The 23,208-nt window shown below is 32.5% G+C and overlaps 1 protein-coding gene across 1 annotated transcript; it reads left to right on the plus strand.

Annotated features, from left to right (window-relative positions):
* The first annotated feature begins 14,143 nt into the window (after positions 1 to 14,143).
* LOC123662147 (C-type mannose receptor 2-like) lies at positions 14,144 to 16,096 on the plus strand. The gene is made up of 4 exons (XM_045597059.1): positions 14,144 to 14,390; positions 14,463 to 14,663; positions 14,941 to 15,189; positions 15,915 to 16,096. Exons 1-4 carry the CDS (start codon positions 14,153 to 14,155, stop codon positions 16,094 to 16,096), a joined length of 870 nt encoding a protein of 289 aa, XP_045453015.1. The 5' UTR covers positions 14,144 to 14,152.
* Positions 16,097 to 23,208: the final 7,112 nt, after the last annotated feature.

Here is a 23,208-nt window from a genome sequence, read left to right on the forward strand (position 1 = left end):
ATCTTTCACATATACTTTTGAGGACTTTGTTTTATAATACACTAACTGTCGCCTGCGACTACGTCCGCGTGGTTATGAAGATATGCATTACTATTAAGATGTTTAACGCAAATTATTTTTTTATTTCAGTCACTTGAAATGCTTATCAAACTGAGTAGCTTTAGAAAGGCACAATTTAGTATAATTTAATAGTTATTTTTATAAAACCTCTCTACATTACATGCATACATTTTAAATTTCAAATCTCTTACTTCAAAAACATAGGACTTTCATACAAACTTCCAACCCCCGTTTTACCCCCTTAGGGGTCGAGTATCGTAAAATCCGTTCTTAACGGATGTCTACGTCCTATAAGGAGCCTACCTGCCAAATTTCAAGTTTGTAGGTGTTATAGTTTCGGAGATTTCGTGATCAGTGAGTCAACCTACCATCCCCGTTTTAACCCCAAAAAGGGGTTGATTTCTAAAGATACATTATTTGGACGCCTTCTCATCATCTATAGAGCATACATTTTAAATTTCAAGTCTTTTACTTCAAAAACATAGGACTTTCATACAAACTTCCAACCGCCCGTTTTACCCCCTTAGGGGTCGAGTTTCGTAAAATCCGTTCTTAACGGATGTTTACGCCTTATAAAGAGCCTTTCTGCCAAATTTCAAGTTTGTAGGTGTTACAGTTTCAGAGATTTCGTGATCAGTGAGTCAACCTACCATCCCCCGTTTTAACCCCAAAAAGGGGTTGATTTCTAAAGATACATTATTTGGACACCTTTTCATCATCTATAGAGCAAACATTTTAAATTTGAGGGCTCTTACTTCAAAAACATAGGACTTTCATACAAACTTTCAACCCCCGTTTTACCCCCTTAGGGATCGATTTTCGTAAAATTCGTTCTTAGCAGATGTTTACGCTCTATAAGGAGCTTTCCTGCCAAATTTCAAGTTTGTAGGTGTTATAGTTTCGGAGATTTCGTGATCAGTGAGTCAACGTACCATCCCCCGTTTCAACCCCAAAAAGGGGTTGATTTCTAAAAATACATTATTCGGACACTTTCTCACCATCTATAGAGCATACATTTTAAATTTCAGGTCTCTTACTTCAAAAACATAGGACTTTCATACAAACTTCCAACCCCCGTTTCACCCCCTTAGGGGTCGAGTTTCGTAAAATCCGTTCTTAGCGGATGTCTACGTCCTATAAGGAGCCTACCTGCCAAATTTCAAGTTTGTAGGTGTTATAGTTTCGGAGATTTCGTGATGAGTGAGTGACCTTTCGCTTTTATATATATTATTATAGATTATGTTCACTGATCTTTACAAAAAGATGCTTCATATTAATATTGATAAAACCACACTAGATAGTCACATTGTATTGAAATTGCAAAAAAAAAAACAATTAAACTTTTTCAAAAACTAAAAAACAAAATGGATAACTACAATAATGACCGAATCGAAATTATTTACGTCGATTCGACGTGATAAGCTTACGTACAACACTTACTTCAACGATTTCATTATACATATCACTAAGCGCCCCTCTTAATTGGTACGTTCGAGTAGGGAAGTGTATGTAAGTGTGATCTAGATAGGGCAAAACCGCTTGCATTAGCGAAATTACTTGAGGCTTTATTATTTTCATTGCGACATCCCTAGCTAAGAGTTTTGGGGTAATAAAAGGGTGAAGGTAGCTTAATAGTTATGTATATAGTACGCTCCTTTGCAAAACAAATTTCAGAATACTATTTTTGTTCTAAACCTGTATATCTCACGTAGTTTGAACTGTGTTTCATTTTAATACTTGGTGAATTGATCTATTGAATTTTGTCTCGTTAAAAAAGCAAACAAAATGAAATTTTCAAACTAGACGTGTATACTATATACTTTCTCATCAAAAAAACATTTCAGTTTTAATGTATACATTTATATAGATAAATATAAAAACAAAAAGACAATAACTTATCACCAAACGTTTATATGGAATTACCTCATAAGTGAAGGTAGAAACGCCAAACTTTATTTTTAGACTATTGATTAAAAAGAATAACTACCTGTTTGAAATTCTTCCGCTAAGGGGGTGAAATAGGGGTTGAAAGTTTATATGGAATCCCGTCATTTTTGATGTTAGACGTACGAAGTTTTGTTTTAAGGTTAGTGATTAAAAATGATTCAATACCGGTTTAAAAGTTTGTCGAAAATCTACTCTTAAAAGAGTGAAATTAGAATTATTTTGTTTCTATAGATGTCCGCCATTTTTAATGTTAGTAATATAAAACTTAGTTTTTGGGCTACGGATATACCATATTTATCCGTTATTAATTTCTCTGATACAATTCAATCTCAACGAAAACTCAAAATTAAATTTAAAAATTAATAATTCAACCGGTTAAAAATGTATTAGTTAAATATGTATTAGTTTCTATAAATAAAATAATGTTTTTCAAATTTAAATATATCCTACAACATACAACAGTACAGTACCTACATTACGACAGACAGATCAACAGATTTACATATATTTTTTTTAGGTAAGGTTTAATGTGAAATTATATATTGTTTAATGTGATGTGTTTGTGGGTCAGTGACGATGGTTCCTAAATAGGTTTTATGGTGTTGGAGCATTACTATAAATCTCTTTTGATTTGATCGATTGAGAAAGAGTTTGTCGTAAAAGGTTTGTTATGAAATTTATATGGATGAATATTTGTATTGGTAGAAGTGTTTATTTCCGATTTGGATGTCTGATTAGGGTTCGTTACTAATAGTAGGGAATATATTCGCCAACCCGCAGTGGAGCAGCAGGCTGGATTAAGCTCCGACCCTTCCCTTACATAAAAAAGAGGCCTATACCTCAACGTCAGCGTCGGACCGTGTCCTAGGTGTAATAGGCATTTACATAATTTTTGATTGTAGTCTTACCTAATAAATCACCTTTACGATAAGTGTAATGAATGATAATGAAAAAAAAGTAGTTTTTTAAATGCTGGACGTTTCGGATACTTTACAGCACCATAGTCACGGGAGGACTTCCGTCGGGCATCTAAAAAACCTAATAATCAGCGATAAAATTCGAAAAAGTTGTTTCATTATTGTGAAAGAAATTCGCGTAAACATTAAAAAACAACATATTGTAATGCATGGTGTTTAAAAAATGCACAGGAATTTAAATAACATTTACAAAATAAAGGTAAGAATATAAAACAAAAAATGTCATAGAAGGCTTACTTTTTCTAAAATTCGTATTCGATGCGAAATCCATGTCTGTTACAACTTCAATCACTAATCACTAATCAACCACAAATATAAATTAAGAATGATTACCGTAGTATTTAACACGATTACACTCTCCAAATTTTTATTACCACGCGCCTTACTTATATCGTTTCATAAGTAGTAAAAACTTCAATAAAAACAATACAACGTGTAACTGTGGAAGACATATACAATTATCGGAATATTGGCACTGTAACCGAATATAGACAGACGTACACTTTCGAATGTCTCCTGAGTACAGCGTGCCTGCCACAGTTTGCATCCGACTCACTGGTTCATCGTACATACAAATACTCAAAGGATCGCCGACCGGAGTATTAGACGGAAGGTAATTTTCTCAAAGCGTATTGATAGCCGGATAACCGAAATTTCCAGTTTTAGTTAGATTATATATTTCTTGTAAGGATATCGTATTTAACTGATACATTTAGCATACGCATATTGTTTACGATGTTAAAATATTTACTTTGTGTTGATAGTTATATTGCTATTTTACGTATATTATTGTTTAACTTTCTTAGTAAATGTATAAAATGAAAGATACTCAATGTATGTTTATTTTTAATTTTCCACGCAGACTTGAATTATGCCACAATAATCTATAAATAATTAGTTATCATGTTGTGAATTGTTTACAATTATTTCAAAATCAAAAAAATATTTTTAGTTTAAATAGTTAATGTTCAAATTACTAAGTATTTCTCAGTGACAAAAAATTAATATACTAAATTGTAATAACCTGATTATCTTTATCTAAAGATTGTGAGATGACAAAGCGTCGTACCCGATGCATCAACAATTGCATTACCCGTAACAATATTCAGAGGACATGGTGATCGCCATTGACGTATATTTGTTTACAAGTGCATCGTCCCGGGAATACCCACACCGGGACGTCCGGCTTCAATCTGCATAACAATGCCGCCTGTAGTTTCCCGCCCTCCAGATGGATGGTAATGTCGTATTCGTAATTCATATCCTAATGAAAAGCGAAATGTAAATGACTGGGGCTTTTGTTGATATTGATTACATAAAGTAATTTATTTACATGAAAATAAATTCAATTTGTTGTTTTATTTGTTGAGAAATAAGTAAATACCTAAATATACCTTATTGTACCTTATTGTACCAAATACAAAGTATTGGACTTGTTCATGTGACTTAGCTTACTTACTGTTACTTAGTATATACAATTGGTAGCCTTATCGCTAAATAGTGAAATCTGCCAAATAACCGAGTTGCGGAGGATTAATATCTTCATTGGTAAGTATTTTATACCAGAGGAAGTATTCGTATATCTTGAAACGCTTGACATAAACGATGATAGTTGAAAATAGTTCAAAGAATTTCAAATAACGTAGTGTACTGTATTACATATTGACATGCAACATTTATATGAGTAAAAAATACCTCACATCTAAAGACGTAAGCTGGAAATCCGGTAACTGGGATTCCTAAACCACATACAATACAAAGATAAATACATAGACTACTACAAATATCTGTATAACCTATACAATATATGTAATAGCGAGCATCGTATTCACGACCGCTAGTGCAACACACAGTTACCATAAACGCTGCGGTAATTCTTCGTCAACAAACATAACTGTTACTGAAATAAACAACGAAACTCGTAATAAAATTAACGTTTAATATTATTTCTCCCACTCAAAATAAGTTACATTAATCTGAGAGCTCGGTTATTAAGATGTAAAAGGTTTACTTTATTTCTTTCAGGAAATTTAAATTTTTCGCAATTTATTTTTATTTTTCCTGTTTTTTTGTATGATTGTAAAAAACCTCTATTAATGACAAAACCCATTATTAGTCAGTGTCTTATTCCTTTTAAAATCTTCCTCAAAAACTACCGCTTCTACTTTTTTAATTTTATTAGATTATATTTAATTTTATAATCTCTTCTCCTCGGTTCTTGTAGTGAAAGAGAGTGAGGACTCTTACTTACTCTCTCTCACTGCCAGTACCTTTTTTTTTAAACATTGTGAATAGGTTATGATTACTACCCCCTACTGACCCTACATTCGATTTGTTTTTTTTTTTGACTACAGATATTACACTACACTTTACGTTGGCACTATTTATTTGTTGCATTTTCTCATCGTCGACTTTTGTTTCTTCTACTGTTGGAATAATGATGCCAGTCAAAAACTTAGCTAAGTCTTAGGTGCGAGTAAAATACAAGGTATATGATTTAATCTCGTAAGAAAGCCCTTGGGCTTTTCTATAACATCCCAAGCTTTACTTCAAATTATAACTTAAGCAATAAAATAGTACTAAATAAGATAATTTAGTACAAAATTAATAGCATGTCTTTAATACCTCAAACCGCTATCTTCTTAAATTTGTTTTAAAATACCCCCCGCCCCGTAACCTCGTGACCCGTAAGGGACTCTCATAGTACGCTTGGTGAAATTTGAAATTCGCGCATCAGAGGTCATCGCACTGAATAGACCCACTATGGAATGGAACAGAACAAAAAAGACAAGGAGTCGTATCACATTTGATCCTTTCCATTTATATTTTGTTGAAATATTGAGTATAAAAATATTACAAAAAAGGTGGAGGTTCTCAATTCGTTTTTGGAACGAAGTTCCTTACGGCAGGCTTGACATTTGGTTGGGAGAGCGAACTGAAAAAAATGTGATACTAAAACCGTAAGAAAAATATATAACGGAAATGACATAATATCAGTCACAAGACTGTATAATATGACGTTTGTAAAACTAAAATATTACTAGTAAACTTTTTTTAATTATTTATGTAATTTTGTACTGTCGACAAAAATAAATAAAACCATATGTTTTTTTTATTTCACTTAATAGTTTGAATTATTATTATTATTATTGTGTTTGATTTATTTTATTTTACGGTATTTGTTATTTTCTAAAATACTAAATTTCCTAAATACTTTTATGTACTTAATTAAAAACCAATCAACAAAATTAAAAAAAATCAAGAGCTAGAAAATATATATATATATATATATAATTCAACATTTTTTTTCTTCAAATTGTGTTGCTTCTATACTATCCGAAGGAACTTCGTTCCTACCTGGTGTCCCATGACACCACATTTTTTTTTTTTTTTATGTACGTTACCTCAGACCTTTTGAGTGGGTGGACCCCGATTTTGATAATTTTTGAATCGGAAGGTGATATGTGTTATGTGGACCCGTTTAAATTTAATTGAGATGTAAGAAGTACTTTTCGAGTTATATCTTATAACGCGTATTTACTTGACTATTTTTTCGTCGACCTTCGTTGTATAGCATATATAGCATAACTTTTTACTGTGTATAATATACCGATTTTGATTATTCTTATTTAAATCGAAAGGTGATGCTTGTCTTGTAGTCCTATTTAAATTTGATATGATGACCACATTTTGAATAATCTTTGAATCCGCGTACTTTCTGGATTTTTTCATTTAACTATACTATTTACGTTGTATTGTACTTTTCGATGTCATTGAAGTCGGTTTTTTTGTTAACGAGCAAACAATTATATTCATACATTTTTTTAAAGAACTTTAAAAACGTCTGATTACTTCAGCCTGTAAGCATGTCACTACTAGGCAAAAATATGTTTGTCATACAGAAACAGGGTTGGAGCTTAATCCACCATGCTTCATCACTGCGGGCTTTGAGATGATTTCCCTAACATGAGTAAGTGTGAATCAATCAAGTGTCTGAGACTGCGATTGTCGTCGTTTAAACACGCACCACATAGTATAGCTTTTTTAATTTTTTTTTTTCTTATTCTATGTGCAAAAATGGACTAATAATAATAATAGACTTGCAAATAATAAGAAAAATGAAATAAAAAGGTTTTGTAGACGGGAGTCATTTCATTCTAATATATTATGTTACAATTGTACAAGGTACAACACAAGAAAACAGAAAGTTCTCCGTATGATTAAAAATGCTATTTCCTTCTTTTTACTTGTTAAAATTATATTAATATTTTAGTATGCATACTTTTAACTCAAAACGATCATTCAAAAAATGATATTCAAAAATAATAATATCAAGTAAAAGTGTTATTCATGTCTACTCTTTCACAATTTGTCAGCATTTTTTCAAATAAATTTCAATTTTAATTAAGAGTTAATAAATAGTAGTATAATTATTATTTTTGACGAAAAACAAGCTCTAGAAATTATTAAATTAAATTAAATAAATCATAACACTTTACGTGCTCTTCAAGACACGATAGGAAGATTCGCAAGAACATACATATGTAGAATGAAAGGAATATTGTTCAAATACAAAAATTTTCTTATTGGCTATATTCTTTACTGCCATAACCAGACAGCAACGAGATTACTAATAACCGTCAAAAATATATATAATGTATAGAAAAGTAAAAAATATAGCCATTCCACTCTTTCCGTGGGTGTCCGTAACAGGCGACTAAGGGATTACACAGTTTCATTACCACCTTGAAACTTAAAAAGCCGACCGATGGCGGGATAACCATCTAACTGCTGGGTTTGAGATACACAGGCCGAAGACGGACAGCAGCATCTTCGGTGCGACAAAACCTGCCCTGCGGTAACCAACCCGCCTGCCCAGCGTGGTGATTATGGGCAAAACACATGAGTTCACTCCATTTTTGGCGCGCACTTGTGGGGAGACCTATGTCCAGCAGTGAACTGTGATAGGCTGAAATGACGATGATGATAATGATAGAAATACCTAAACTTGTTTTTTTTTAAGCTTGTTTTTGTTTTTTTTTTTGTTTTTCTCTTGTTTTTTTTTTTTTTTAACAGGTAATTGTTACTTTTTTTATTTATTATTTAATGGGCTTATCCTTGACCCCAGTCTAGCTCTAGAGCTGAGACAAATTCGAAGATGGAGCCAACTCGTCCAGAAGAAGCCTGTTCACTCGCGCTTTAAATATGTTCGGGTTGTATGAACTCGAAAATACAGACGCCGGCTGGGAATTCCACTCCTTGGCCGTGCGCATTAAAAAAGATGATTCGAAGCGCTTTGTACGTATGAAGAGTATATTAAGTAAGTAAGCTTGTAAGTAAGCCTGCAGTACGTCTGGAGGTCTAATGGAAGAAAGGAGATGGGAGTCCGAGCTCGTGCAGCTGCAGGGCACACTCCCCAAAGTACAATCTGTAAAAGACCGTTAGACTGGCCACTTTTCTTCGGTGAGCCAGAGTGTGAAGAGACTCCACCAATCTGGCGTTACTGATTAGCCGCTTGGCTCTGCGTTCCACTGAGTCCAGTGTGGCGAGATGATATTTAGCTGAGCTATCCCACAAGTGACTGCGATATTCCATGCAAGATCGGACTTGAGCTTTATATAGCGTTAAAAGCTGTTCAGGCGTGAAATACCGTTTGACCTTGTTTAAGATGCCAAGCTTTCTGGCCGCAGTTTGCGCTTTGGACTCAATGTAATTGCCAAAGTTGAGGTTAGAACTCAACTCCATGCCAAGGAGGTCGAGGGTATCGGACACAGGGACAGGTGTACCAAGGAAAGTAGGTGTCAGGTTAAAAGGACTCCGTTTGGTGGAGAACAAACAACCCACGTTTTGGTGGCGTTGAACGTGACCAGGTTGCAATCACCCGATTAGGATACGCGCCCTAGTATTAAGTTCGTACGCTCCACCATGGCCTCTCTCTGAGAATGTATTACGTCCCTGTTGTTTTTTGCGCTGGACAGATATCTCTCAACAACCGTACTGTCATCTGCGTATCCAACAATACCTGGTTGTAGCATGTCGTTAATATAGAGCAGGAAACGAGTTGCAGAGAGAACAGAACTCTGAAGGACAACTGCATTTACATCCATCAGGTCAGAGGAGCAGCCGTCGACGACCGCTCTGATCGACCGTTCACTTAAGAAGTCTGATATCCAGCTACAAAAGCCAGCAGGGATGACGTAAGCAGGAAGCTTGTTAAGGAGACTTGCGTGCCAAACCCTGACACACCCTTTGAGATATCGAGTGATACGGCTAGGGCCTTACCACGTTTCTCAATGGCTTCGCCTCAGCAGTGTGTGACATAATTATACCAGAAGATTTCCAGTAGACCGCCCCTGACGAAAGCCGTATTGTTATAAATACGACTTATTATAAATGCAATACCAAGAAATATAAAGTGAAAAATACTTACTGTAATAAAAGGTACTTTATAGATTATAAGTACTTAATATGTTTCTGAATGGACCGGAATAGCCGTACTTTAGAAAAATGATTAAAAGTTTGTATGTACATAACAATTGCAGTGTAAATTAAATTAACGGCAAAAGTAAAAATTTAATCATACACCACTTTTATTATGAAGTTGTATTTACCTGCCTTAAAATACAATTGATGTGTTAAAAATGATGTTACATTTACAGTTATTCCATTGTTATCTATTATTTTTTAGCTGGAAATGTACTTTTCATTGGAAAAGTGGTTTATTATGTTCTTAAACAAAGTTATTCAGTTCACTTTGCGAGAATATTGAATGGCGCCATTGTGAGCTACACCGGCCCAGGTGCGGCCCTTATCCATTCACCTAAAATAACCCTATGAATGTCAAAAATACATTTATTTTCCTGTAAAACTTCTTTGTGGAAAGAATGTATATAAATGTTTGATAGATTATTGAACAAAACAACTAAGAATTTGTGTTTTATGAAATAATATCTGGGTCGGGGAAAAGTTTCTTCGTATTTTATGTAAAAGTTCAAGGTCAGATTTTACAAAATCTATTAACATTAATAAATAATATAGACGAGTATATACCATTTTGCTCTCAATCTTTGTTGAGTGGCTAAAGACGTATGGTCAGGCGTGATGAGAGACCACACCTTTTCTGTTGATCGATTCTGGCCGCTTTTCTCAATTTTGCTTAAGTCTCATTAACTGTTGATAGTAGAAATCCAAATTGATGGTTTTGCCCAGCGGTAAAAGCAATTGATGAAAGAAAATATTGGAAAAAGAATGGTGCCCTTCTAATCTCACCATACATTTAGCATCACTTTATTGCGTGTCAACCCGAGTTTCGCGATAGTCTGTGCAGCTTGACCAACCTTTGACGACGATCTCTTTTGTACATCTTGTGATCATCTCTTTCGTAAAACATGTAAATTGTATATATATATATATATATATATATATATAATTTTTTCTGTAAATAAATAAATAAATAAATGTGATCAATCTCTTCAAATTATTTTCTTCTCTTGTTCTTTCTTGTCTAGTTTACTATCATAACGTCTTAAGAGAGAATCGCATAAGTACACGGTCCATTATCACAAATATTAGATAAAATAAAGAATATTTTCACAACATATTTCAAGTGTACTTACGAAAGATTTGTTTATATGGGGACGAAGCCAAGGTTAATTGCTAGTACACAAAACAGTGTTAAAGTATTATTTCGCATTTTGAAACAAATTTCTACTTCAATTTTTCATTGTAAAGCTTTAATATATAAGCTATATGTGACAGCCTGATGTAATTGAGAAGCACTCTCATGTGCACGCATGTAGCCGCGCATTTTAATGACTGATCAATTAGGTATCTGATACAACTTTAAAAGCATAATTACCGACGTCACAGCCGATTGACCGCAGCCTACATTGTACGTAATTACTAGATAAAATTAACTTGATATTGGATAAACAAGTTTATAACCACGTTGTGATGAAATAATACTTAAATATACTACTTCATTAAATTTATACGTTCAAGTACCAAGTAGGTGTCTTTTTACGCAGAATACACTTTCTTTTTTAAATAATTATGTTATACAGATTTTGTAGTCTGATGGATATGAAACCTGTATTAGTGAATGATCATACGAGAATAGAGTTGGGAAACTCTTATGAAATAATAAGACTTGTGTATGAATTAATGGAGTATATTTTTAATTGGAAATGGTTTCAATATTAATTAATGGTTATTTTATATTACTTTTTTAAAATGCACATATTAAAATATTTTAATTTATAATTGTTTCAAATTTATTAGAGATTTATAATTCGTGTATTCGCGGTCAATACGCACCACTGTCTATATCATACAAATGATGTGATTGTATAATTCTAACGTAATCGTAACACGATTTATATATAAATATTTTAACAGGTTTTATAATATGTAACTAGAGTGACAAATATCAAGAATGACTACTATCTCAACCTGCCATAATTTAAATGACACTATGCTTTTATGGTACAAATGTTGTCATAGATATCTACACCTGCATGCCAAGACCGCGAGTCAATGCGCTTTACACTCATAGCATCACTTGAAAAAAAATCTATGCACTTAGTGCTGAAATAAGCGCGCCTTTCGACCGCATTCACTTTTAGCGATGTAGTTTTTCTCCTTTTACGCCCTCCACACCCATTCTCCCATCAGTGTTCACCGTCTCTCTCTGGCAACGTATCTCCTCCGCTCTACTTTGTTCGCTTCAACGTTCGTGACACAAAGCAATATGTGAGTTAACTTCACTGTAACGGTTCTTGTTTGAGTTGCGATTTAATGCCTCCTTAAACTGAGATGGTTTACGGGTTAACCCGGCTGAAAAGGTTGAAAGTATCAGCAGTTATTTACTTTTTGGATCCTTTCAATATAAACTTTAAATCCTTTGAAGACACTCGCGTCATTAGAGATCGAGATGTATAAACTTTTTCAGTAGACATTTGAGCATTAAAAGATCGTTTTATTTAAAACTTTGTCTTAGATAAAAGTTCATCTAGTGACAAGATCAAAAATGACTTTGAATCTTATTCATAGCCGATTAATCACAAATCATAATTCATATAATTTTAATAATATAAAAGTATGTAAAATATATTCTATTCATATACTTTGACGGACAGTAATTAAACTTCAGTTAAGTTCATTTAAATTGCCTAAATGTACCGATCCTCTACTGAATTAATCTTTTTTCACTCATCTGAAAACAATTTGGTTGGGAAAATTGCCGAGATTAAGAACTAATCTATATTTGCCAATGAAACAAGCATCAAGTAAGACCACAACTTGTCCAATTTACATGACGAAGGTGGCGATATCGCAAAAGAAAGTTTTAGACAACTTTTATCAGATCCACCCACTGCGGCTGATGAGTTGTATAGAACTTTATAAACCAACCCTAAACGATGATCCAAATTCAAGGAGATGGAACTCGTATATTCGTTGTTAATTGTTTTTAAAAACAACCATACCAAATCTTATAACAATCAATTAAAATTTTATTCGAAAGAAAATAGCACCGTTTCGCGTTCCATTCTTGTAGAGTTTAATTAAATAACCCTTGAGTTTATTTTATCGGAGTTCTTACCGAGAGGTTTTGAGTTTCCACACTTTGTTATAAAGCCATATAAACTTATCTTCTATACATAATATAAAAGAAACCTATTGGTTGGTAATGAATGATAAGATCATTGATGCGATACAAACAAAACTTAACAACTATTTTTTGTTAATTTAAATAAATTTCATTTATTCTAGTTTTGTTCGTTTAAAATATATGAGTAAGTGTTCAATTAATTGCTTGTTAAAAACCCGTCTCCATATTATGCTAACTTTAGCTTCCAAACTCTTGAACTGACTCCGAGGGACTAGGATTAGGCAATTCCTTCAGCCGACTACGTATTACACGAAGAGATTTAAACTGAATTAACCGTTCGATCGGAAAATTGAAATGCCACACAGATAATTAACTGACACTCACAGAAAAGGAAGCCTTTTAGAAAGAAATTCAAATAAGCGTAGTCGGAGGGCCAAGTGAGGCGAGTAGCCCGCGCGGTCTTTCACTAAAATTACTGATACCGCGATAACTTTTAGAGTTCTTAGCGATAACAAAGAGAAAGAAATGTTGTTTTTATATTATTTTTAACCGACTTCAAAAAAGGAGGAGGTTACTCAATTCGACTGTATATATATATGTATATTAATGTATGATTGGGAATAACTTCGTATTTTATGAACCGATTTTGATAATTCTTTTGTTGGAAACGAGATATCTCAAACGTGGTACCATGATAAGGAAACCAGGATCTGATGATGAAATCCCGGAGAAATCGAGGAAAACCTTCGAAAATCGCAATGACGACTAGTGCGTTTGCTAATTTTTTTCGTCTACTTACGTTATATTACTTGACGATGTAATTGAAGTCGTTTTTTTCGTTTGTAACCAAATCAAATGTAACCAATGCAAGTTTCAACATGCGATCTTAACAAAGTATGTTAACACATTAGAAATCAATCTTAACCATAAAATTAATCAAGAATCAAATTAATTTTTGAAATTGATTTCTTAACGATTTGTTTTTCACATAAACTTGAAATCATACGTCTAAAATATTAAAATATTTTACACACATTTTATCATGTTTAAATTATTTTGTGTATTACTTTATCAAATGAATATACTTCATAATTCTATTGGTGAGAGAAAAATATTAATCTTTGCTCCTCACTATACCATCCCAATTCAATAAATAAAATAATTACACAAAGAATTTTCAAAATAATTTTCACCACAAACAAAGTTTTTCTTTATGGCATAGGTGGAGAAAGAAAAACTAGGACTAAAAACCACCACTCACAGTTTTCAACTTTTTATATATTTTACACGATAGGTAGCATACATGTGCTTGTATCATTTTAATTATGCTCGCAATAACACATTGCGAAATCAGAAATATAATAAATAAAAGGATTCTAGATTTTTACTTGTTTGACATTAATAGCTTCTATACCAAAACTATAAGTGTCACTTTGTTGTTATTAAATAAGTAAATTTAACAATTACAATCGTATCAGTAGTCTAAAATTTACAAACATAAATCATCTTTATTTATAATATTATTTTTGTATGTATCTCATCAGCACAGAGATTTCGAATGGACTACATGTGGGCACACGCTTATAAGACCTTCTATAGATTGCACGATATGGCCACCGATTGGCACGAAGCCCGACAAATGTGTGAAGCGGAAGGCACAACATTACTCATCCCCAATACACTGGACGAAATGGAGAACTTGAAACTTCTGATGAGTAATATGAAGGCGCATTATACCGCTATATTTGTTGGAATACACGACAAATTTTCAGCTGGCAATTATGTTACTGTCAAAGGTGAATCAAGCAATATATTTTCCAATAATGCATTCTACTTTACACTTTATAACAAATTATTTCTAATACTAGGGGAGCCGATAACTGGTACAATTTTAGAGTTTCTTTGGGCTGAAGGTCGCCCAGATAACGTCAATGGATCGGAACATTGCATCGTCATGACCAGAGAAGGTCTATTTGATGATCGTCCTTGCACCGACATTTATCCATTTGTATGTAAAATACTAGCAAATGAAACAATGTACAATGATGAATGCGATAATTTTGACGTAGGTAAGTATTATTTAATGAATTCTTTTCTTTCTTATTTTTTCTTTTTATGTTTTGTTCTAATCAGATATAAATAGTATTTTTTTTTTATTTATTACTTTCAAATCAAGTAACACAGGACTCGATTTTGTTAGTCAAAGTTTAACTCATACCTCGGGGCTAATAAATGGGGCTACAATGACTCACATCAATGAAGTCTAACCTGCTGAAAATCATCTTTACTGTGATTGTTAGTAAATTTTTTACATTTTTGTTTTTCTTAAATAATTATTATTTACAGGATATACGACCCATCAAACAATAAGTGGTAAATGTTATAAATTTCACTCTGAACCGCTGTCTTGGCATGACGCCTACTTGGCTTGTAAATTGGAAGAAGGACATTTAGCTATAATCAATTCAGCAAAAGAAGCGTCTATAGTAGCCGGTTTTCTCGGCGAACATTTAAACAGTAACATTCCAGACCCTAACATTTTGTATCTTGGTTTTAGTGATCTGATGTTTCCTTACCAATATAGAACTATTAGAGGTAATATATACTTAATTTATATTAACACAACAGTTAGAGTTTTTCTTTATGTGTACCTATGTTTAAATGGGCTAATCTTAAAACTAACTGGAAAGATTCGAAATTTTTTTAGCAAATCAAACAATGTCTTATAAGATGGAAACACGAATAGGATGTGGTTGTATTTTTAACCGACTTCAAAAAAGGACGAGGTTACTCAATGAGACCGTATATATATATATATATATATATATATATATATATATATATATATATTTTTTTTTTAATGTATGTCCGGGGATAACTTCGTCGTTTATGAACCGATTTTGATAATTCTTTTTTATTGGAAATGAGATATCCTAAGTGTGGTAGCGTGATAAGGAAACCAGGATCTGATGATGGAATCTCAGAGAAATTGAGGGAAACCTTCGACCATCGTAGTGACGACTAGTGCGTTTGGTAATTTTTTCGTCTACTTACGTTGTAAACTTGTCACTGTAATTCAAGTAAGTTTTTTTCATTTGCGAGCAAACACAATTATTATTCATATAATTTACGAGACTTCCTTAATATCAGTTCTTCAAGTAAGGTAGAAAATGTTATTTCCTTGTTCCGCATTTTCCGCTTATTCAGATTAAGTTTTATACACAATTTAAAATTAAGGTGTTAACAGCATTAGTTAATAAATTTAATTTATTACTATTCAAAAATAGCATATAACTCAGTAACGATAATACATATTCTAGGTCAAACCCTTGACGAAGCTGGCTATGCATCGTGGAGCCCGATGAAAGAAGGCTTAAAACAAACGAAACTTAAACGGTGCGGTGCTATTTCTAGAACTGGGTTTCTTGAAATGACGTTTTGCGATCGACCGGCAATGTTCCTTTGTGAAAAAATTATTAATTCAACCGCAAAAGTGTCTTAGACTATCTTTTTTAACGGTGTAGATGGTTCTGGACTTTTCGCTATGGTGTATTTCATTTTAGAATAAATAAAGATAAAAGGAACATTTTTATGTTTATATAATTATGCAATAAAAGGTAAAACGCCGTGAGCACCGAGTGTGTAATATAAGAGCATATATTTGTGGTAGTTAATGTCACTTGTCGTGACCTCTCATCGAATTCAGTGTACCCGACAGGCATATGACATTTGACGATAATGTGCGTGCAGTACATAATATAGGTACTACATTTAAAAGCAGTGATGCGAGCAACTCGACGAGTTTTGACCTTGTCGATTACAACAACCGATTAAAAAGAATTCGATCGTTTGGCGCAGTTCGAGTAAACATTCTGTTTTTCATTTTCTTTTTGTAAACACCTTTTGCTTAATTACTTTTCATATAAACTGTACTTTAATGCGATATCTCTGATAGCTTGTATAGTTTTTCTTTTCTTTTCTTCTGCTATCCTCTATATTCAAAAATAATGATTAATACTACAGGGAGAAATAAGTCAGTCATAACATAAGAGAATAGAAATATTCCGGAAAATCAATTGAAAAGTGGTACATAAAACATAAATAGCTTCTGTTTTTGATACTAACTTGAAACATGTACGTAATGTAATGTCAAATCTCAGTAATTGACTGTCCGAATAACCGAACAAGCAACAAAACACAAATGTATAATTTGCCATTCAATCACATTTACTTTCAAAACACGCGTCGGCGTGTTGTTATCTCGTTACGCATTCTACAATTGATATTCATTACTAAAATTATAATATCAAAGCAAAAACAATTACCCCACTCGCACGATTATTCTTAACTTAAATACTGAAAGCCGAAAATTTTCATGTGAACTTGAACAATTAAGTTAGTTTGAAACGAGGCAGTTCATGATTAGAAGCATGTCCGCTATCCTCGCTTGCGGCGACTATAGGAACAGGAAATACACACAATCATAATAATAGATGTAATGAAATTTGGAACATTGTTTCTAACAAATCAGATGTTGTTTCAAGGTGTCGTATATTTTTTATATATACAGTGCCTTCTACATACGTACCTTTGTACCTAATGAATATATTGTTAATATTTTTCTTTCTATGCTATGTATCATTTCTGTTTTTGGTGTACAATAAAGCGTATTATTATTATTATTATACGTATAGGTATATACATTTCTACATAAGTATATTATGATTTTTTTTTGCCCTATTTAATTCCTTCGATGAAAGGTATTATAAAGATTATAGGATTACTTTTTTACTATTAAAATTATTATATATGAAATATAATAATATAAAATGTAATTTGTGCATATATGTATACAACATTGAAACTACTATTAATTTATAGCTCAATAGTTCTCAATATCCGACTTACTGAAATGCATCGATATTGATATTAATATCTATATTAAAAACGAATGGAACCACCTGCATTAAACAGCTTTTGCGAGCGCTCGACGGTCGGTTTTGAGTTAAATTTTATTTGATTGCGAGCCCGTCACGACAACAGGCTGATTGATGTATTGCCGTCGCGCATACCCGTTGTCAAAGATGGTAGCAATTAATGTACAGAAATGGATATACCATGAATATTTTGTTATAACATTTTTTATCTCCTAAATATGGATGACCGTGTTTATGTTTATTGGAATCATCTAACATTCAAGGTAATAAAATATCCAAAAATCCTTGTAAAAAAGTTCATTTTTAAAGCAACAAACTGCTGACTTTGTAGTCCTTACTGAACTATTAATAGTTTTATATGTTAAACTGTTCTTGATAACATCATACGGGTATTTATATACATAAATTTACTCAAATCACCACCATATTATTATGATGGGTTTTTACAAAATCGAAACAATAACATTGGGTACCTATTGTAACTAATATCAATGATATTATGTATAATGTAATTATGTTATAAGTAATAAAAATGTTAAACATATTAGTAGCACGTAATACTATTCTGGTATAGTTTTACCTAATTCACAGATCGAGTCACATGAAAAGTCGCGATGTCGATAAAACGGCCCCTTTCATACGACATTAACTACATTAGTGACGCCACATTTCGTAACAATCTGCAAGGTGACTCAGTCGCGTGTGAATCCGAAGATACAGCGGCTCATTTCCTCAATCCGAGTTCAGCGACTAGTTTCATATTATATGCGGCTAATAAACTTAACCAATTATTATTATATTGAAACCGAGAATTATTAATTATTATAATAATTTAGAAGCAAAGAGCACGAAAACTATCGGTCCCGGTTGTAACCATAGACACCTGATAGAGATCGTTAATATGGAATATGTATATCCGCCAATTTGTAACTCCTTGTACATGGCTAAAGAGTCCTATGAACATCAGTGGGATTACAGGCCGAATTAATAAAAAAATATAAAAATTAATATTTGTCGTTTGTTTATACAATATTAGCGCTGTGAATTGATTTAACTTTATATGCTGTCGAAAATTTCTATACTTCTATTCTTATACAATTTTATGAAAATTTTCGAAGTGATCCAAAACTGGAAAATATTGTGTAAGTAGCTCCAATTTTTATAAACGAGTGGTTTGCGGCAAAAAAAAACTAATTTAATATTATTATTAATAATTAATATAATTTATTATTATTATTGTTATTATAAATATGTATAAGTATTAGAATATTTTAAGACGATATCATAAAATTCTGGTATTCTAAACAAGTAATTAAGAAATTAACTACCGCTTAAAGTGCGTACATAAACTAAACATAACAATAATTCCCTACGAGATCGTGACATATGATGAGGCTTAAAAGGGTCATGATTGTGTATTTTAGTACACCATAATTAAAAGTTATAAGTCAAATATTTCCTACAATTTTTTAATTAATAAAGTTTTTGCAATAATCTTATTAATAAATACATAAATATTGATATCCTTAAACTAATTGAAATCTATTAATGGTACAAGAAAGACTTATTTCATGACCCTATTTCTTATATCTAGACTAATTTTTATTGTTATTTTGTTATTTTTCAATAAAAACTCTATTTACACGACAAATGAGCATGAATGAATATATAAATGAGTATATAAAAAACTGTATTTTTTAAGAATAATACGTTATACAACTAAGTTTTATCCCAAAACTACGACTACTTGATAATTATGTGCGTAAAATCGGGAGGCATAACTAGTTTACAATTCTGTTTGTTTTTCTTATTCATTAATTTCAGTGAACTATAATTTTAGCAATTACTTTAAACATTATTATTTTTTGAGAAAAGCTATAGACGAAAGGAATATGAAATAGGTGAAAACACTTTCGTAATAGAAGCGAAATAAAAAGTGATATAAAAAGAATAAACTGTACTTGAAATGAATACTCATAGCATAAAAATAAATCTTTTACATTATTTACAGATTTCAGCTTAGAAAAAGTTCATTAGTCTAAAATCAAGTCTAAAGTCAATAATTTACACAACACAATAACTCACATGATGCGATAGGGATGTAAAAAATGTTGCACGAAATAATTAAAATAAGCAAGAGCTCGCAAGAGTATCGAAACTGTAGGGTCGCGAAATAAGTTAAAAAATATTTGGAACGAAGTACTTACATAAGTGAAAATTTAAGAAAAGCTATAAAATTTCATAGCTTTACTGAGGCAGAATGACAATAAACTGCATCTCGATTCTGATCACACTCGTTTCAATATTCAAATGCGGGCCAACACCTGAGACATCGCTTCAGTTTGAAATATGCTTATTATATTGCTTTCTCGTAAATGAAACGCAGTTTTACTCCCATACAAACATAATGTAACGACTCTAGCAATTTACAATCGAAATTATATATAAATACGTTGTTATACTTATAATAGTATAGGAAAGCTCAATCATTCTAAAAATTAAAATAGACCTCCCTGGAATAGAACGAAAAGCAGATAAATTTCTGGGTCTTCCTACGGATGTGAAAGAGGATATAAATAGTTTCACTTTAACACCTAAAAAGGACAAAGGTAGCACGATCGATAAACGGAACATGCACTTAAAGTAATGCTTTCCAAAACTGGATCGGTTACTATGCTTCAATTTTTGAGCGATTAAAAATTTATGTGACCAAGTGTCCGGAAGAACTTCTATTTTCCATTCTTTCAACAAAATCAATTTTAATTTAACCGAAGCCTGAATTTGAAAGCTAAATCTATAGGATAGCTGCGAGTTCGTCTATTCGTATTAAATTAAATTAGTAACGAAAGTTTAATAGGCATGAATAACCTAACTTTAACTTTGTCCAGTAAAACACGAATTACCTTCAAACTTTTACTATTGTATCAATTTTACAAATAAATTTTATATTTGTGTATTATCTACAAAGTTTCTCAGTCAACTTTAAAAAAAGAGCGTCTATCAACCTCGAAGTGCCAACAAAAATGAAGATGATATTGACATTTTTTTTTGTAGTTTTTAATGGCCATATTATGCATTCCATACACGCCTACTCCTTGTAGGTCTTCGGGTTCTGTTCCACTCCACTCGGCCCGCGTTGAAAGCAAAGCAAAACTTTCCACGCAAAACTAAGTTTTAGATTTTTATTGCTTTTAAAGAACGTGAGACGCAATAATATTAATATTTTTCTGAATACGAGTATGTGCATGGATATTAACTACGAAGATCTAAAGTATAAGGAAGATACCATATCCAACTTTTATTTTGGATTTGAATTAACGTTATTTAAGTTTTATTTTAAGGATTTTTTATCAATTTCAGCCATTACTTACAAATCAATTAGAACCATATTTTAAAAGAACGCTGTTATTTATTTATTTTTGTCGATTAATATTACAAACAAAAAAAGGAAAAAGAAAAAGAAAGCTTTCAATTGAAAAAATGTAAAGCAACGACGTCAATGTTCGCAGCGTCATTCGTCTCGTGCACAATCTGTCTGTTCGAGACGTGCGTCTTGGTACTTACGCTAAAAATGCAAATTTCTCGAACTGCCACCACGCCCTCGACGATACGAAGCCGCGCCAACAGTTTATAGGAGACGGAAAGAAAGGACAATTTTTCACTGAAGCAAATGAAGTAAACACGCCTTCATAAATCATGTGACTTTCGAACAATTATATTTTTTTAAATTATTTTTTTTGTTTATATGTATATCTGTATAAGTATATGCATACGCATTCAGCCTGTAACATATTACTCTTTATAGGTCTCTTTCTCCGTGTAGGAGAAGGGTTGGAGCTTAATCCACCACGCTGCTCTACTGCAGGTTGACGAATATGTTCCCTACTATAAGTAACGATCGCTATCATGTATTTATGATAACAACCGGGACCGACGGCTTTACATGTTCTCCGAGACACGGTGGGGAGACTTACGAGGACAGACATCCAAAGTGGATATAAATATATGTACAAATATCCATCCAGAGCGGGGATCGAACCCGCAAACCGTCGGTGTTTTAGGCGACTACTCGCACCACTATACCAGAGCGGTTGTTATATTTCTTTGTATTAGTATCGTGTCTAGAAAAAATAGCTATTAAAATACTTGTGACAAAATTCAGCCCCTTTTTTATTTGTCACAAAATTTAAAAAGCAACCACAATACAGCAACACATACATATAGGTACGTACTATATGTAAGTCTTAAACTACAAATTAATAGTCTAAAGTATTCCTCCTTACTCCACTGAATTTCGTTGCCCAGAATCCATTGTTTTAGAGTTTGAAAGTTAATTATCAAGGCTATTAACACATTAGAAGTGTAGAATGGACGGTATCGTAAATCAGGAGTGCAAACAGTGTATTAATTACAAATGCAAACAGCGAGTGTGGTCGGCCGCAGCCGTCTCTATCCAGCTAATGATTTGCAGTGCAGCTATACAAACCTGTGGATAGAAATACCCTAAACTAAACTAATGTCGCATACAATAAAACGTGCAAATGATAAAAATATTTCAAATTGACTTAAATATCTATCGCTTAAAGCTTCAGTTATAATTTAATTATGTAAATAAAGTACAAAGCCTGGCCTCAACAAAGCGCTACAATTTTATACTAATTTAAAATTAGTTTATATTTTCTACATACAATTTAAAGGAAGCTAATTTATGTAACACTAGATGCAAAGCGCGTTTTTTTTTTTGCGTTTCCTATCCAAGAACAGCTTAAAACGAACCGGAAATTATAAGATCTTAGTAGCTTCCAGATTTCATGTTATTATGAGCTAATATTAGGGGGTATGGTGTTTGTAAATCAAAGACTGAAATGTACTAGATGATTTTACAATACATCCTTTTGTAACGCAACTACAAATATACTTTTGGCTTTAATGACATAGTACATAATACATTTAAAAAAAAAAACTCAACACCTACCACAATTTATTAATTTTCCTTTCATGTTAAGATTATATCTGTAAATTCAAAGATTAAACGTGTTCTCGCATGTTAGTACTTACTTACGTAAGTCATCGCGATGAAGGAAACAATATACCTGACTAAAAGCCCGTTTTAATTTCATTTCCATTACTTGAGCGTATAAAGATACGGTTTTCCATAGAAGCTGGGATAAAAAGGAATACGTATAACGTCGTCGAAACAATAATGTGCGATTGTAGTTGTTTCCACAATAGGAGTCGGCGACGAGACATGCGGGCGGGGGAGACGTAAAGTAGAATCGGTCCTTTAAAACATTTTACTGGGATTTTAAAATAAAAGAATAATTCAAAACAATCCATATCAACTCGCAGACAAACAACAATCAAGGACACAGCTGAGACGCAGTAGACGCAGGAACTGTCTGTTGAGCTAGTTGTCGCCAGTTTCATTCCTGTCCATGAAGTGTTTGTGAAGATCATAAAGAATTTTTGATTCGAACGTATATATTTGAACTTTCTGTTTCTGAAGCACCGCCACGGGCTCACATACTACAAGATATTTAAATTTTTATTCATTACTTTTACAAGTTTTACATATAAATATACATTTAAAACAACAAATATACATTTAAAATAATTACGTTTGCTTGCAATCAATAAAACCTACTTCAATTATATGGACCAATAATACAACGTGGGT

Source organism: Melitaea cinxia, chromosome 1, assembly GCF_905220565.1.
Source record: "Melitaea cinxia chromosome 1, ilMelCinx1.1, whole genome shotgun sequence".
Classification (NCBI taxonomy): Eukaryota; Metazoa; Arthropoda; class Insecta; order Lepidoptera; family Nymphalidae; genus Melitaea; species Melitaea cinxia.